The sequence below is a fragment of the Actinia tenebrosa genome, unplaced genomic scaffold (assembly GCF_029948245.1).
Source record: "Actinia tenebrosa isolate PJP-AT-01 unplaced genomic scaffold, QUT_ActTen_1.0 PGA_scaffold5__44_contigs__length_20552954, whole genome shotgun sequence".
In the NCBI taxonomy this organism is placed as follows: domain Eukaryota; kingdom Metazoa; phylum Cnidaria; class Anthozoa; order Actiniaria; family Actiniidae; genus Actinia; species Actinia tenebrosa.
The window spans coordinates 17,464,402-17,482,107 of NW_028292582.1; the positions used below are offsets into that span (position 1 = coordinate 17,464,402).

General features: G+C 37.4%; 2 protein-coding genes across 12 annotated transcripts; one reads left to right on the plus strand and one right to left on the minus strand.

Annotated features, from left to right (window-relative positions):
• Nucleotides 1-284: 284 nt before the first annotated feature.
• On the plus strand, nt 285-9,859 carry LOC116287391 (uncharacterized). Of its 2 annotated transcripts, XR_016121226.1 has the most exons (5): nt 285-755; nt 1,584-1,637; nt 2,073-2,158; nt 4,613-8,540; nt 8,718-9,859. XR_016121226.1 is itself a non-coding variant. In XM_031694064.2 (4 exons), the coding sequence occupies exons 1-4, from the start codon at nt 601-603 to the stop codon at nt 5,224-5,226; spliced, it is 909 nt and encodes a 302-aa protein (XP_031549924.2). In that variant the 5' UTR covers nt 285-600; the 3' UTR covers nt 5,227-9,859. The 2 variants fall into 2 exon arrangements, 1 of the variants encoding a protein (XP_031549924.2); XM_031694064.2 differs by having other exon boundaries at nt 4,613-9,859.
• Nucleotides 6,964-16,638, minus strand: LOC148906757 (uncharacterized). 10 transcript variants are annotated; one of them, XR_016121234.1, is made up of 13 exons: nt 16,494-16,638; nt 14,620-14,787; nt 14,168-14,379; nt 13,328-13,442; nt 12,965-13,117; nt 12,707-12,797; nt 11,982-12,096; nt 11,639-11,763; nt 10,803-10,907; nt 10,166-10,271; nt 9,033-9,206; nt 8,771-8,971; nt 6,964-7,811 (listed from the first exon to the last, which is right to left on the minus strand). XR_016121234.1 is itself a non-coding variant. In XM_089037341.1 (7 exons), the coding sequence occupies exons 5-7, from the start codon at nt 10,207-10,209 to the stop codon at nt 7,733-7,735; spliced, it is 297 nt and encodes a 98-aa protein (XP_088893467.1). In that variant the 5' UTR covers nt 10,210-10,271; nt 11,639-11,763; nt 12,707-12,797; nt 12,965-13,117; nt 13,328-13,442; the 3' UTR covers nt 6,964-7,732. The 10 variants fall into 10 exon arrangements, 1 of the variants encoding a protein (XP_088893467.1); XR_016121235.1 differs by lacking the exon at nt 10,803-10,907 and adding an exon at nt 11,002-11,061; XR_016121228.1 differs by lacking the exon at nt 11,982-12,096.
• Nucleotides 16,639-17,706: the final 1,068 nt, after the last annotated feature.

The window sequence follows — 17,706 nt, forward strand, 5'->3', positions numbered from 1 at the left end:
AATCCATCAAAGGTATGTCTTTGGGTTTAGAGAAAGAAAAACCAAGTAGTTATGATTCAGTTCACAATTTCGAAAATATGAAGGCATTAAAAAAAAGTCTCCTTCGACACTTCCCGCTCGCCTACGAAGGTTCGTGCTGTAAGCATAACTAGTCAGAATAAAATTATGGAGTCAACTCGGCTTCAATGATTGCTACCCAGATTTCCTTTCGGTCCAGTCGCGTAGGCTTGAGCCGGTCGACGACAACGTTTTTTGAATTGACTGTAAATGCATAGGCCTACCCAAAATGCACTTTCGTCAATATTTGTTGAGTGAGTTCTACGATCATAGCGTAGAATTAATTATAATCAACCAAATTAGAAAAGAGCTCATATAGAGGAGAAATTGTTCTGGTAAATTTTTAGTTTCAAAACTGCGTGAAAAGTTGTTCCGACCGAGATTATAACTGATTTAGCATATCTTACGTTTACCAAGGCCATAGCGGGATGGAATGATTTATGGCTCATTCTGGTTTTCATAGCAACAGTACACGTTTCAATCTCCAAAAAACTCGCATTTTATTTATATTTACGTATATTCTTCACATTTAGTGTATTCCTCATGGGTCGATTTAGTATTATTTTGGTACTTTTTATGTGTTCGATAGCTAGTGATATTTACGGGCAACAATATAATAGTCATAAAAAAGCTGAAAGTCGACAAGAATCGGAGCAAGACAATAAAGAGTTAGATAAAAAACTGGCAGCTAAACCGAGGTAGGATATTGTTTCCACTATTTACTATTTCAATTGTTAGATTAGTTGCCTTTTATTTTTCAGGGGAAAATATTCAAATCCGTGATAAAAATATAGGTATTAAATTTTGAAGAGTCTTTTTACTGATGTTTCGATAAACTTGTGTGATTGGGTCATTAATATTCGTCTTTAGATTGTATCCTGTTTTTTAAGTTATTTACATATAGGTTTAAGGAATTTTTTTATCATATATCAAAACTCTATGCTGGTTACTAAAAACCTTTAGTGAAAATTTTGGGCAATCTAACTATACAGCATTTCATAAGTTTTTGTATATATTCAAGGTGTGCACAGCAACTTTGACTCTGACGTGGCCAGTAACCTATAATATTCGAACTAAAAAGAGGTTGTAAATTTACTTTGGTGCCGTAGCAAAACTTCTACGGAAAAGGCAACAAGCGTTTTAAGTAGAAAGAAGAGGAACGGATTACTGAGGGAGGAGGGAGAAACGGCAAAATAAAAGGAGAAACAACGGAAAGATATAAGTAGAAGAGAGAGCCAGGACAGAGGGAAGGGTAGAGGTTGAAACGGCCGAAAAAAAAGGCATAAAAGCGAATTCGGATCGAGGTAACAAATGTCCCGCGTGGGAAGGAGGGCGGTAAGTGGTGGTGGGAAAGGTTGCTTGGGTTGCTTGTGGCTGAGTATGCGTGGATGGGATCTAGAAGACTCTTCTATCAATCGTAAATAGTTTTCTGGCATTATTCTGTCACAATATATAATCAATACATGTAACTAAATGAATAAATATATAATGTAGATGATGTGCTTATATTTAGACTTGTTTTTCAGTCAGTTATTGGCACACATGGCAGAAAGAATGAACCTGGATGGAGAAGGACTAAGGTACAGTGTGTCAGTTCACATGCAGGCAGCCTTAATGATCCAATATCGGCAGACAAACCACTAATTGAAAATGAATAAACTTAAGGCCTTATGTAGAGAGTGTGACACTTAGTAGTTGCGTCTGCATGCGGATACGCTTGTGGGTCTCAATGTTTAACGTCCCTCTATGAGACCCATCCGAGCCGGTCATCAGTTTCACGTGGTCGTAATCGGAGCACAGCTCAGTTATAGTATAGTGAGCGTCCCAAATGATGGTAGCCACAAGCAGGCGCGTTCTGGCGCGAACGTTCCTACCAAACCTGTGGGTTTCCGGGTACTCCATCATTATAAGCAAACAGAATACAAAATTTCTAAAACAATATTCATTTTTGAACGCCTTGCCTTGAAATTCAAGGTAAAGTGAATTAACAAATGGCCATTGAAACTGTTTTTCAGACACATTAGAAAGCATTTGATTGATGTTGCTGGACATGGTCACCTAGATGATGTTCTTGACATAGGAGAAGGAGATCATACTAAAGGTTCGGATGAACACCACTGAATCATTCATTCATTCATCCTGATAGGCCCGTAGTAAGGCCAAAAATAATGGGGGTTGAGGCTATTCTAACATTGTTTAAACGCCCTATATGTATTAGTAACATACCTAACATTTTCACTGTTCAATATACAGATTAACAACAAATATTGCGCGGGGGCGGGAGGGGGATAGGCGGGCCTGCCATCACAGGTAGCCCAAGCTATGTTTCTCCGGACGCACCCGGGTCTTCCGGGTCTCTTCCGGGTCGATTTCTCTAGTTCAGGTTCGGCGGGAATCCGGCAGCGGGCATGATAGACCCAAAGAATGGTCTCTCCCTTCACGCTTGTATACAATAGAAAACTACAAGATCCAGAAAAAATCGTATATTTTGTTATCCAAGAATTGACAACTTGCTTTTATCGATAACTGCGGGCATATACACAGGGCCTAAGAAGGGCCTAAGTGAATAAAAAAGTTGTTTGCTCACCATGGGAATCAAGATGTTCATTCATTTGCTCTCAGTGAATTAATCAGCACATGATTACTGAGCTGCAAAGGGCCTATTACTTAGTCGACTACCGGTGCTCGGTGAATGTCTTGAAAATACTGAATTATGATAAGAGAGGATTTAAACACCTTGAGCTTAGAAGGTGTTGGAGTTAATCTCAAGGCCCATTTTGGTATTCGAGGAATGCGGGACAATTTGCACAGTTAATGTATGTAAGTACTTACAGTACCGATCCTAGTGCGTCCGCTAATATGATCTATCCATTCCTCCATACATGCATCCGCCAAGCCCATCCAACCATTCTTCCACTTATCCATGATATCCGACTATACATCATGGTCAGCTTGGTATCCAAAATCCCAGTGAAACACTATAGCACAATTTTTTGATTTTTTGATTTTTGTTATGAGAGATGAGGCAGTATTGTTAATTTCTATCTAGTGTTTATTCCTTGTAACAACAACTCTCACATCTAGTCGCCCACGTGTTCATGTATATAATGCGCATGCTCAACACTCTTGAATATGCATATCCCTCTTTCTCTTATAATAATGAACAGTAACACTAACTTAAAATGTTCTACGCATATTGTTCCTTAATGTTCTTGCATCCTTGGTTCAACCTTCTTCGAATCCGTAACGAACTGGTGGTCGTACAGTTCGCCCACTCCTTGTGGTGTTGTGACCCTCTTGAGGAGTTGAGACATTGTCGTTTGGTGAATCCTGCTGGGAATGGGTATCCTCGAGCTTGGTCGGAAGAGGTGCTTCTCTTATATGATGGCGATTGCGTCTCAGGTCTCTTCCTCCAGGCGTTGTTACCGTGTATGATCGAGGAAGAATTGGAATGTTTTCCTTTATTACAGCAGGAGTCCACTTGAGGGTCGTAGGTTCCTGAATGTTGACAGGAGCAGGCGTAGCTCAGTTGGTTAGTGCGCGGCCTTCAGAGCTTAGAGGTCCAAAGTTCAATCCTCAGGAACTCCACGTCTGTTTCGACTTCTCTCTATTCTGTGTAGCTTTAATTAGCTTTAAATACCTGTAAAAAGGAGCACTGGTAGTAAGAGGGAGTAGAGGGCGCACCTTCGAGCGCATTTAACATGAGCCCCTGACTCGGGAGATTTGGGCAACCACTCCCCGCGTTATCGAAGTAAAACAAATTACCTTTACCTTTTACCTTTTTTAAATGTTGACCGGAGTGGAGCTCTGGAAGCGGCCTGGAACCTCTGTCATAATAATGTTTCTGTTGTTGCTGTCTATGTTGAAGCCTTTCGATTGCTTCGTCGCTCGTGTTATCTCTTTGGATCTTTCTTGGAAGGTTGTCTTGTATGGGTCGTCCAAGGAGAAGTTCAGCCGGTGCCGTCGGTTAGTTGTTGTCTATGGGTGTGGTTCTCAGACAAAGCAGTGCCATGTACGTGTCAGTCTTGGCCTGTTGTGCTTTCTTGAGGGTGGTCTTTACGGTCTTCACTTGTGACTCTATGAATCCGTTGCTTTGCGGAAAATTAGGGGAACTTGTGACGTGTCGAAATCCGTATTCCTCTGCGAAATCTCTGAAGGATTGACCATCGTACTGGGACCCATTATCAGATCTCACGACTCAGGGAATACCTTGCTCACTGAAGATCTGTTTCAGGCGTAAGACTACTGTCCTACTATGGTTCTTTGTCCCTTTGGTATCTTCCTGACAAAATTGTACTTTGAGTAGCAGTCAGCTAAGCAGCTATCAGGAGGTAGTCTGACCCGTCGAGTTGGAATAAATCTGTTCCAACTGTATGCCATGCTCTAGGTGGAGTTTCGGTTGGGTTTCTATAGCTATCTAGTGTTTATTTTCTTGTAATTAATCCGAACAACTCTCACATCAGGTCGCCCACGTGTTCATGTATATAATGCGCATGCCTCAACGCTCCTGAATATTCATATCACTACAGGCTTGTAATATTCAATTTTTATGCAGGAATTTTCTATTTTTTCCGTCTGCATGACGATGACAATAACCAAAAACTTGATGGCTTGGAGTGGCTGAAAGCGTTGACACACTTCCATGAAGGAGACAAAGGGGATAAAGATTTGATGGAAAGCGAAGCAATAACAATAATAGATGAACTGCTTGAAAACCACGATAACGACAAGGATGGAATGATTGATTTTGCGGAGCTAATGAATACCAAGTTGGACTCAGTTATGAATGAACTGAATAGAGAACAACAGCAGCAGCAACAAGGTCATCATCAGCAACAGCATCAGCAAAAGCAAGATCAACAGGACCATGATCAGCAGCAACAAGATCAACAGCAGCAGCATGATCAACACCAACAACAGCAACAAGATCAACAGGAACAAGATCAACAGGAACATGATCAGCAGCAACAAGATCAACAGGAACATGATCAACACCAACAACAGCAACAAGATCAACATCAAAATGACCAGCAGCAACAAGATCAACAGCAACAAGATCAACAGCAACAAGATCAACAGGAACATGATCAGCAGCAACAAGATCATCATCAGCAACAGAATCAACAAAAGCAAGATCATCAAAACCAAGATCAACAACAAGATCAATAAAAATAACAATGGGGAATAAGTGAAAAATTTCCTTAGCTAGGAAATGATAATTTTTTATTAATTAATGTTTATTGATTATTTGTATTTATAATTAAGTCTTAATCATTACCAGTAAATCTAGCATGATCTAACTTAAAGTCATGTGTCATTTGTGCTGCTCTGGGCTGCTAATATTATTCATAAAATTTTCTTTTATACATTATTTTTAGATTTAATAAATCTTCTTGTTGCCAAAGTAACAACAGCCCATTTCCATCCCAAACCCTTCAATGAACCAAATATTTATTTAGTTCATTAAAATATTAACTTGCATTTGACTACTTTTGCTACTATTTTCTAGTCTAATCCAGCTGATTTGAACAATGACATACAAATGACATCACTGAAAAACTGAAGTGTCATCAAGCTAAAAATAAAAACATGCCCGCAATATTTGCAATAAATAAATATAAAACTAGTTTATTATTGTGTCAGTGATATTACTGTTATCAAACGCTTTTTAGCAACGTTATTTTTTTCCTTTCATGGCCTGGAAATCTATAAATTTAAGAGGAAAAGTGACACTTCAGTTTTGCAATCTGATTACTTTCTTCCTTCCTTCCTTACTAACCCATTACTGCCCATTATGACTGTTGGCATTCAGGGCACTAACAAAGGATGAACACTTTTTTATGTCCTGGGATTTATTCTGATTGGCTAACATTTTTTCTCATATCAGGCTATTTACATTATGCAGTAAGTTTTATACAGTCAATGTCATTAACGTTGTCCACCGAAAAAAGACATTTACACATTTACACATTTAGACTAAAAGAAATATCACATGTTTCATTGTGTGTTCTTTGCCGCGTGTGTGTCAGCCTGAACTTTAAAAGTAAAATTCAGAAAATTCGGAAATCCAGAATGCCAGGACAATTTAGTGAGGATTTAAGATGGAGAATGGTATTTCAGCGTTTGTTTTATGCCGTGATATTTCTTTTACTCTAAATGTGTAAATGTGTAAATGTGTAAATGTGTGAATGTGTAAATGTGTAAATGTGTAAATGTGTGAATGTGTGAATGTGTGAATGTGTGAATGTGTGAATGTGTGAATGGATGGACCCACATAACAATCTGGGGACCTCAATGTGTATGCACACCAACAATCTGGGGATGGTTCACAAAGTGGGGACTTGAATCAGGTCCCCACTTTGAAAAAGTCAGGAAACGGATTATCTTAGCTAGAAAACACTTTTCCAAAGAAATTTAAGCAAGTCCTCAGATTGCAATTTTTGGTGTGCAAACTAGTAGGTCCCCACTTTTCATGTTAATAAGTGCAAAAACAAAAATCAGTTTTTTAACTTTACAGTACACAATATGACTTTTATCAATGTAAACATCTTCAATCAAGCAATGCAAATTATTGACTCTATTTTTAACTGGAAAAGCACACTTTCTAAAGTTCAGGTCCCCAAATTGTCGAGTGAATAAGTGTGAAAAAATTGTTTTCAAAGAAAATGTCGTTTTGATTCCAAAAAGCTCTTAAAACATCTATTCAAAAGGTGCAGTGACCGGAAAACATTTTTTTGAGCTTTTTTTAAAAATTTGGGTCTCCATTTTGCCCCACACTGCCAATAGTCCCCAGTTTGTAGTGTGCAAACCAGATTTTCTTTTAACTGTTTGATGACTTGCAAATAGAGTCCCAATATTGACAAACGGACGCAGTGTGATATTTTTGGACGATTACAAAGCAGTGAGTTGAGACTGAACTCTAATATTTATTTATTAACAAGAAATAACAGTGTAATACTCAAAAAATGATCATGGAGTACTATTTTTATAAGTTAGTGATCCTGCTCTAATAGAATGAGAGAAACTGCTTAAGGCCCCGTTACACATTGAAACTTTTAGCTGAAACTTGTGAGCAACAGCGTTGCAAGACAAGTTTCAGAAGCAATTGTACCGTGCAACACCCAAGCTGTGTGAAACTTTTGTTGGGAGAAAGTTTTTGCAACCGAAACTTATGTCGCAAACAAGTTTCAGGATGGAATTACCCCTGAGAAACTTGTCTCGCAATTCCGTCGCATACAAGTTGCAGCTCAAAGTTTCAACGTGTAACAGGGCCTTTAAACTCAGAGTCCCAGGTGGTGGCTCTTTCACATACATATATTTCAAAAATCGTGGTCACAGCCGAAGCACAGTCCACACTCCTAAGACTGCAAAATATATTGGGAATTTTTCGCATAGTAAATTTATTCACAGCATATTTTTGTTGCGTATTGTGGACTAGTAGCATGTATACCAGTAATATACCAGTAGGTGTATATAGGATTTGGATACTCATAGCAAATTACCCCTAAAAGGTACCAGAGCCTCATCCAAATGGGCACAACATCTTATAATTTTACCCCCAAAACCAGGTTTTAAACTAGCATAAGGGATGACAATAAGATGATGATATCAATCTTTTGATATATAAAGCGGAATATGTTCAAAGTGGAATGTGTTCAAATTTTAGATTGTGTTGTTAAGTTCTTTCGAATGACACTGTCATTTTGGTCATAGGATAAACTTGGGTTTGGTGCCAAACTTGTGACATCATTTTCCTGAAAAAGATATAAAAATCAGAACAAGGGCACTAGGTCAAACATTGTTTTTTTTTAGCCATTAAACTTCGTCATATAGGTGGTTTTAGCTGTTAGAAACTGTTTAAACTGTTGCTTATCTGTTCTGTTCTGTGCTGCGTGATTTGCTCAGTTTCCTTGTCTATATACACTAAAAATACTCAAAATACTGCTGTGACCAACGGTTCAATCGTACGTAAGGAACCACTGCATCCTCACACAAGCGTCCGTTAATAAGTTAATCCAAATCCTCTAAATAACCAAGAATGAACCTGTTCACTCTTGGTTATTTAGGGGATTTGGATTAACTTATTAACCGACACTTGTGTAAGCGGTCACGAGGCAGATATAGGATGCGGTAGTGTGTATAGATGAGGAAACTTAGCGAATCAAGCCAGCCGATAACAGAACAGATACGCAACAGTTTAAACAATTTCTAACAGCTAAAAAACACCAATATAACGAAGTTTAATGGCTTAAAGAACACCAATATTTGCCCTAGTGCGCTTGATGAGAAATAATAAAAAGAACAAGTTAGTAAGAACAAGGACCTCTATATCATGGCTAAGTTTCGAGAACCTAGGGATAGAAATGGAAAAGTAACCCAAATGTGTCGATTTCAGGTGTCGTTTTGAGCAGCGTGTTGCCAATCAAAACAGCACATTACTTCATGTCACACAACACTTGCCAAGAGGTCATTTATTTCTATATGTATGTTATTGTATTTTTATATTTTATAACTCCATAGTTGTAGATGTCACTGTCAGAAGTATAAAATTTAAAAATAGTCTAATAATAAATTATGTACTTCTAATGCGCTTTTTAATATGTAATGATTCAAGTCACAGTACAATATAAATAATATCCTATTTACTATTGAATCATTAGAATGAAGGTGGGTATTGAAATGAAGAAATGAAAAATGAAAATGGGATGGAAACCTTTATTTGGTGATCACCAAACGAGAAGACGGTGCAAGCACCCTTGTCACCAGCCTTAATTCCTCAACATTCTCTTGACAACTTCTCTCCAATCCAAGAACGTGTACATGTAGTTCTTAGTGATCTGGATCTGGAAAAGCTACTGGTCCGACACAAAGGCTGTGCCCCTTGTAGCATTGAAACCATGTAATATGGAATCGACTATTCTAGGCAACCTAAAGTTGATACTCATCCCCCACATCTAGGGAGGATTTGATCATACCTTGGATGGTGTTTGTTGGTTCCTGCTGCCAATACTTTAACGAACTCACTGATCCAGATGATCTGGGCTTCTGTTTTTGGCGGCTTCTCGTCTTTAGGTGCATCTGTGTCATCTTCCTCTTCTTCAAATGAATCATCCTTAGATGAACACTTCTTTTTTTCGTCAGGAGATTTCCTGGACAAAGAACAAAAGACACCAATGAAGACACTCAAGGCTCATGAAACAACATAACAGGACCAATCAGCACGAATGGAACTGTTAATTCGGCCACCGAAGGGACATTCAAAAGTGGCAGTATTTAGTGGGCTGTCAAAAACGTGTTTTATTGATTAGTACGAAACTAAACAAATTAAGTGAAATATTGCATATTGAACTTTTAAATAATGTTTCTAAAACTTCTGATGCTATTGGAGCTCAGTTACTGTATAACCCACATTCAACTTCTAAGAAGAACTGAGTCAACAAAACAAGAAAGCTGTAAACCTAAAAAGCCAAGAAAGTCAAAACAAAAAAGCGATGAGCATTTGAACATCTAATCCAGTTTATGTAAAATGACAAAACAAGTTTGCTTGTTATATACAATGGCAATGAGACAATAATATGACAGATGATAATGCATTTGTACTAACAAGCATGAAGACTCTACATGTTCAAAAATGTTTTTTATATTGTAACGCTATAAAACAAATGCGAACATACTTAAATAGCGCATCGCGCTGTACGTGTTTCTCTGTTAGAAGTTGTTGTGTTGATTCTACAAAAAGTATTATTGTACTGTCGGAATGTAAAACGAATGAATAAAAGAATCACATATTTTGCAGTAATAACTTTATAGTATTTACTTAAGATCTAAACTAACCGATTTGTCCTGGCCGTAATACGGGGTTAAAAAGTATGGTAGCCTGCGTGGCGGCTCTGGGGGAGGGGGATTGGGGACAAGGGCGGAGGGGGGAGGGGAAGAAGGAGAGCCTGCCGGCCTGTGGTCTGTTGGATCAAGGGGAACACCTAACAAACTGAGGTCAGGAACAGGAATCCTATTCACATGTGCCGAACCTAAGAATCAAACCTGAGACACCAGTAAAATAAACTGTGGTCAACTCACAGTATCTATACTGTATAATGAGGATACGTACCTGGTTGGATTCTTGAGATGCATCGGACAGATATTGTTTTCCATCCATGAAGAGACTATTGGTTCAAAACCAGGTAAATCATGGTTCCATGTTAATCATGCCTCATCTGAGGAAACAAGGAAAAGTATGTCAATGATGGCAGAATAGTAAAAGTACTGAAGTAGGGTAATCCATGCATAAAATAAGTATAATATAGAACCTGGAAGGGAGTCTGATGTGAATTTTGAAGGAAGATGAAGATCAAAAAAGGAATGAAAAGGAGGACAAAAGAGCTAGGGTAAAGGACCAAGAAGGGACAAGGATGCTGGCGGGGGGGACGGGGGACTCCCTTATAAAAGGGGGTGGGGGGTCCTCGTCCCTTTTAGGGTGATAACGACAGGAATGTGCACCAACTGAAATTTGTGGTCCCTTTTAGGATATGAGATCACTATAAATTACAAAAAGGCAAGCGATTTGTTATGACGACGTCTACATAAACTCGTCAGAGCAAACGGCGTTTAATGCAAATAAAATCGAGAAACCAAACAAAAATGCGTTATGCGTTGACAAAAAAGACAAGGACCTGACAAATTGAAAAGGTTGAGAAGTCGGTAGGAAGAATTGAGGAGGAATAGAGGGAGAATAAAAGGGACAGTACCTTTTTTATGGTCATGGGCAGTAATCACATTTTCTAATAATAAAGCATCGACGGGGACATTGAATGCAATTCATTTACAATCCACTGTCGTAGTAGACGTGCTTTCTGAATGTATTGGCAAGAACATTTTATAATGAATAAAAACCCAAGAATTAATGAATGATTATATTAACCTGTCGCAGAATAAAGTGTAACCTACCATCTGACCATTATTTTGTGAGACACTGGGTCAAATCTTGGTGATAATGCGTTAAACAAACTGGGGACAATGAGTAGAAAGCATGGATTGTAGTGTGCTACAGGCATCCCAGCCACTTTTTAGACAAATGTGATTGGAAATATAGACTGTGCAAGTTTTAAATATAGGAAAATATAGAATATATGCACTTTATAGGAGCTAAAATAGCTTTTCAGTACTATCTACAGTATAAAAGCCATAAAAAAACTGAACCGAAAAAAGGCATACCATTTTATTACCCTTCGCCAAATGTGCTAAACAGAGTAAAATAGAAATGTATCACTCAGCAGTCGTCCTATTTATAGGAAATATAGGAAGTTTTCTTTAAATATAGGCTCTTTATAGGATCCTATACAAATTATAGGAAATATAGGAGGTCTGGGATGCCTGCCTTTAGGGAAAGGAATGGAATGCATTGGACCTGACGACTGAAATTGACTAGATTTGATTTGATGTCACTGAAAATGATTGGATATGTTGGGTGTAGCTGGAAGTGTTTGGATATAATTAAGATGGACTGGATGGCAATGAGATGGATTGGATTGGACTGGAATGGGTGAAATGTGACTGGATTTGAATCAAGGTTCGCTTTACTTACCGGTACTTTGTCTGAGAACTCATTGCTTCCCAATTCTGGTCAAAGGACCTTCCACGCTGAAGTCTTGTCCCCAGGGGATTCCCCATGATCATGAATCCATGTCATTCAAGCATCATCTCGTAGATCTTGTGAAAATGATGGAAGTATTGGTAAGTGTGGAAAGAGAGTAGAGAGTATAAAGAGCTCCTACATTGCTCAAAAAGGATGTGCAAGAAAAATTGGTGTGGATATGTGAGCAACATTTAGTCTGCAACTTGCAACGCAACCATGCACGTTGCACCACAAGTTGCATGATTTGTTGCTGTTACTACCCTGGTTTATATCATAGTCTTGCAATCCTCACCTGGATAACCTTTTCAATAAACCACGGCAAAAATTTAATGATCCAAGGCTACTAACAACAGCTTCTTTCAGTATACCACGCTCTGGTTTTGGCAGCGTGACGCCTGGGGACAGGTCTGATATGATACCATCAAACAGAGTGCTAAATGATGCCAAACATTTTACCAAAAATATTTTAAAAAGTCCCAGATGGTTCCAGAAACATGTTTTCTTAAATGTTTCCAACTGTGGCAAAACTGTCAGGAAACATTGGGGAACTTGTTTACTCAATATCAGTTAGCATATGCGCATTTTCAAGATAGAGCTAGAGTTGCTAAGTAACGAAATTTTAGAATTTTAATTTTCGTGGCTAAACCAGAAAACATTGTCTCCATGTGTCTGCCCCACAGCACAAACATTTTTGCCTCTTGGAAGCAAAACTTGTTGAACACAGCAAGGTTTCGCATGTGGCTAAACTTGAAAACATCAGGGAACATGCACACAGAAACATGTTTCCTCGTTTAGCCAGGGTCCTAATGCTCGATGTCTCACCAATACAACATTGGGTATGATTTCCCACCTCGATGTAATAAGGCAGAAGAATGCTTGTTTGTCGAAGCCTGTGCTTAGAAAGGTTTATTCATTGCTTTTCCTCCCTCTGTAGAACTTAACCTCCAATTTTCAATTTTTATATTCAAATATTGGTTGTTTGTATATAAATTATGTCATTCAAAATTAAGAACAAACCTTGGGTAGGTTGACTTCCATGATAGATAGCAGCATTAGAATTTAGTTTTCATCAGAAACATTTAGCTTAAGGTTGGTGCTGGGAGGAGAGCTGTGGAGTAAAATCATTTCCAAGCATAAGTACTTAAGGTCTTGGATATATGAATTTAAAAGTTTTAATTTTTAAAATCATGCAACATGAATGTCATGTATCATAACCATACATCATCCATACATCAATGATAATGCATTATCATCACATTTCTCCAGCCGTCTTACCAGTGTCTGTTCTTTATCCCTGGTGTACAGAGCATGCTGGTTAAAGTTTTTTAGTCCCACTTTGATGGTAGATGCCATGGGCATAGTGCAACAGAACTCAGGGTAAGTAAGTTCCTTGGTCATTTTGTAACTTGTACGCCATAACTCGGAAACCTAAAATTACAAAAATAAATATTTGTGTTACGACATAATTTTTATAGTAAGCATGACTCAGCTGAATAGTGTGCAGCCATGGCACAGTGAAAAAAAATAGAATAAAGTGCAATTGTCTGAAGAAGCTTCTACTAGGCAAATGGCTAAACAAATTGGGAATAGTTTTATATAGCAATGTAAGCCTCTTCCATCAGCTCTATAATCTTTTACCTTTCTGCACTTGAAATCCATGTGTCATAAAGGAGGGAAGATTGGGATGACTAGCTCACATTAATCTACAGGTACACATCACAGGCAGACCTCCAGAAGCAAACTACAGAGATCCCTGTGGAGTGAGGAAATGTTGGTTTCAATCACTGCTGCTCAATATTAGATTTTTTTCAATTCTCAGATTGACTATTACATTACCTCTTTCTTCAATTTCCTAAAAAAATTGCTCATCCCAATTAAAGCTTGGGAAATCCCAGAAGTTCTAGTATGAGTAACAACAAGGCATTCTATTTCTATACTGGACTTGAGTAAAAATAATATCTTGCATTTTGAACGAGAATCATGTTTTTAAGTAACTTATATTTTATACATATGTATATATACTTATATTCTTGAGTTATATATAATTATTGCTTCTAATATTTTGTACCCCAAAGTGACATGTTTTGCCACAAAGGAAGGCTAGCTGGTTGGTTTATCAGATAAGTTCGCTTGGCAGCAAAAAACGCCAGTCAGTATGCGAGTACATATAAAATAATCACATTTGATAGAGCCTCGTGGCTCACATTTCATCACGTTTGAAGCAAACTTATTCGTTTTCTATCGATATTGTTAAAACAAATGCCTTCTCTATTCCTTCAAGTTAAAGCTATATAGTTTATTCATATATTCATATCAAAAAATTCTTTAACCAAGCATCTGAGGGACAGGATATCATTAAAAACTGACATCCCAGATTGCACTGTGAATACTCTATGATCAATATCCTATCCAAAACAGTGCATTATTCATATATTCTTATCAATTAATCCTTAAATAAGCATCTGAAGGACAAGATACCATTGAAAACATATGTCCCCATTGCACTGTGAATACTTATTGAACTCATTGGCAATGATGAGGTTGGGCTTAGCTGCCCAGATGCCACTACTGACACGCCTGTTGCTATGTAGTAACAAGGTTAGTTACCATTCACGGACAACCACCTGGCACAGTGAATCAGTGGGAAAAGAAGAAACTAACTTTATGCTTGACTGACGGCCGCTGGAATGCTAGTTAGGGAAAAAAATATTTATATACTTTGTTAAAGTGACTTTTTTTTCTTTAGCGTTTTAACACTAATTGGGGACACAAAATAAATAAATAGAATTGCAAACTACTGAAAAGAACCAGCCAATCAATCGATAAATTTAAAACAAGACAACAATAAAAAATGATTAATTATAAAATTTAATAAAAAATGAGAAAAGTAAGTAAAAGTAATAATGAAATATTAATGGCAAATACTTAACATTTTAAAAATTCTTCTAAAATGTCACATGTGCAGTCATTTTGGATCAGCTTTTAAGGTTTTCACTGGGACTTTTTGTCTTCCTGCTGTATTTTTCTTCCTGCTGTATTTTTCTTCCTGCTGTATTTTTCTTCCTGCTGTATTTTTCCAGCAACTCAAAGAGTGTTTCCTAAAAAAGACAACAAACTTAGAGGGACGCACTTCAACGATGACGGTTGTCGCCATATGCTTACTTGCAAGGACATTCAAATATTTCTATATTTTGAAGACACTGACATAAATAATTATAATTTAAGTTAAGAAATAAGAAATCACCAAAGAATTTGATTCTAGATTTTTACACGCGAGACTGGCCGAAGCGTCCTCTTGTCTACGCAAAAGAAATCGGATTCTACATATTTGCTGAATCGCTCAATTCATATGAATGAATATTAAGCAATAGAAGATAGTTCTTATGACTCTACTGGTCACGAGAAAAATTAAAAATCAAGAGCCGTAGGTGAGTGATTTTAAAACTTTTTCGAGTGATTCTCCCAACATTGCAAGTGCTCTATTTGACCGGTAGAGTCATAAGCACTATCTTCTATTGCTTTTATGATATAGCTAAAGATATTTCAAGCTGGAAAAAGCATCTTATTTCCTGATCAAAATTGCAATTCTCCAAACTATGGCAATTAACAAATCACATTCGTCATAGTATTTCCATTCACGCAAAGCGTGTCACACCAAGATCTTTTCACACAATATTTTCGATAATTTCATAGGAAATACATGATATTACATCAAAATCTTACAATTTTCTTTTAAGAAATAAGACTCAAATGCTCAAAAGTCAAGCTGAAGTCACAGTTTCTCAAGATCTGAATGTTATGTGCACATTTTCAATCGTGAAATAGCTGAACAGGTTAGAGACTTGATATTTTCTGTCTGAGCCAAAGCTTGGTATCTTTAATGTCTCAAAAATTTGTTTTACAATAACTGACAAATTTCTCGCGCTTATTGGTTAATTTTTATCATCAATAAGAGGACAGACAGATAAAGCTGACGTCAACGAGCGCGCGCTCTTTCCATTAGTTGTTTTGATCAGTAAAAATGAGAAGTTTTTATCGTTTTTGTTATTGTAAAAAACAAATTGACATCAGATTTTTATGTGTCTGTCCTCTTATTGACAATAAATTTCGCCATCACATTGGCAAAGTAGTATGCGGATCCACTCGGCTACGCCTTGTGGATCCACACTACTTTGACAATGTGATGACGCAATTTATTGTCAATAAGAGGACAGACACATAAAAATCTGATGTCAATATGTTAAATGAATGAAAATTTACTACAAATGATTAAAACTAATTTTGGAAAACAGAAACTGTCTATTTTGTGGACTCCTTAGTTTTTTTCCGCCTATGCTTCATCAACTAGTGAGTTTGATGTCGGCAAAACAGGGCTTTTTGTTTGGATTTGGCTTGTTATCGTTGAAAACCTGAAGCTTCAGTTTCTATGTTAAGAGATACATCATAGAGTGGAAAGTCTTTTTCCATTTTCCTTGAAGCTTGAAGTAAGGATATAGTGGAAAAGTGTGAAAACTTTTTTGTAAAAAAGGTGTCAATTAAAAACCTTGTCTTTACCGACCAAATAGAGAATAGGTTTTCAGCCAATCAGGGTGCGTGTACTATCTAAGCTATATCATAAATATTAAACACACCCATGGGGAACAGAATTTTTATCTAAAACTAGTAAAATACAACTTTCCATGCGAACAAATAACCAGAGATGTGCAACATGTGCATGGGGAACCGAATGATTGACATGAATGAAGACCAAAGCGTGAGGAAGGATAAATTAGAAAGCCAAGTGCAGACAGAAGAGAAATTTAACCTCATGGTCTTTGTCCTGGGCATTTTGTCTTGGGTCGCCTTGTGGGTTGACATTCGCATCTTGACCCTGTACACCAGCAGAAAGAGAAAGCAAACCAGTTATAGCGCCTTAAACACTGTGCAGGTGTGGAACTTGTCTAACTTATTGCCAAGCCATGCATGATCACGCCGCGACTGCTTGAGCAAAGTGATTATTCATGCTGGTACTCGGCTTTATAGTCGTCATGGGTAAGACAGCTGTAAATAGTGTTAGTGCCGTACGAAGAAATTTCAATTTATATATTCTCTGTCTTTGTTAAAGTTTTTGCTCCGGTCACGCTTCTAGTTTTGTCGCTTAGTTTCTTAGTTTCTTTGTTTCGTATTCAAATTTATAGTACTTTTGCTTAGCTTTTTTTCATTAGTGTTCAGTTCTCAGTTTGATTTGTATCGGACAAGACCACATTTATTTTGCGTCTCATTTTGTTCCGTAAGTATAGTTCTAGGCAATCTTTGATATTTTCTGCTATTTTGTAGTCTTATTTAGTGTTTCAACAGTTTGTATTTATTTTGTTTTGTAGAAATCCTTATCGTTATCGTAAAATAAAATGCATTCAATGTAACGCGTTTTTGAACTGAGGTTACATATAGCAAAGTTTTCATGCAAGACTTAAACTGAAGGCGAAGTCACACATGCGTACGGTACTTACTACTCACACATTAAACAATTCAAAATTTAAATCAATGATATTAATCCTTAAAAGCTTAGTATCCTAGTGTCATGATGTCAATAAATACACTGATTACAGTGTAAATGTTCATATAAAATAATGCAGTTAGATATAGAAGGCTTCCCTACAAATGTTGTTGCTAACGTCGAGTCTATGTGATTGCCAACTTCAATACAGCTCAAGAGAAAGGATTACTAACCTTTTATAATATTTCCTTAGACTTTATCTCAAGGTTTTTATCGTTTTAAAGCCCCGTTCACACTGGCGATTTTTGTGGCGATTTTTTTGGCGATTTTCAGAATATGAAATCTTTTGTCTCATCCTTCAAAAGAGACATTCCTCTAGGAAAATCTTGGTTTCCCGAATAAAACTTTACAAGTAAATTCTTTACCATTATTTATTATGAGGGTGTGTAAATCACAGCGGTGTGATAATCGCCGCAACGCAAAATCGTCTATGGGCTTACCAAAGATCAAATGTCAGCTTCTACTGAACCTCACGCGATCC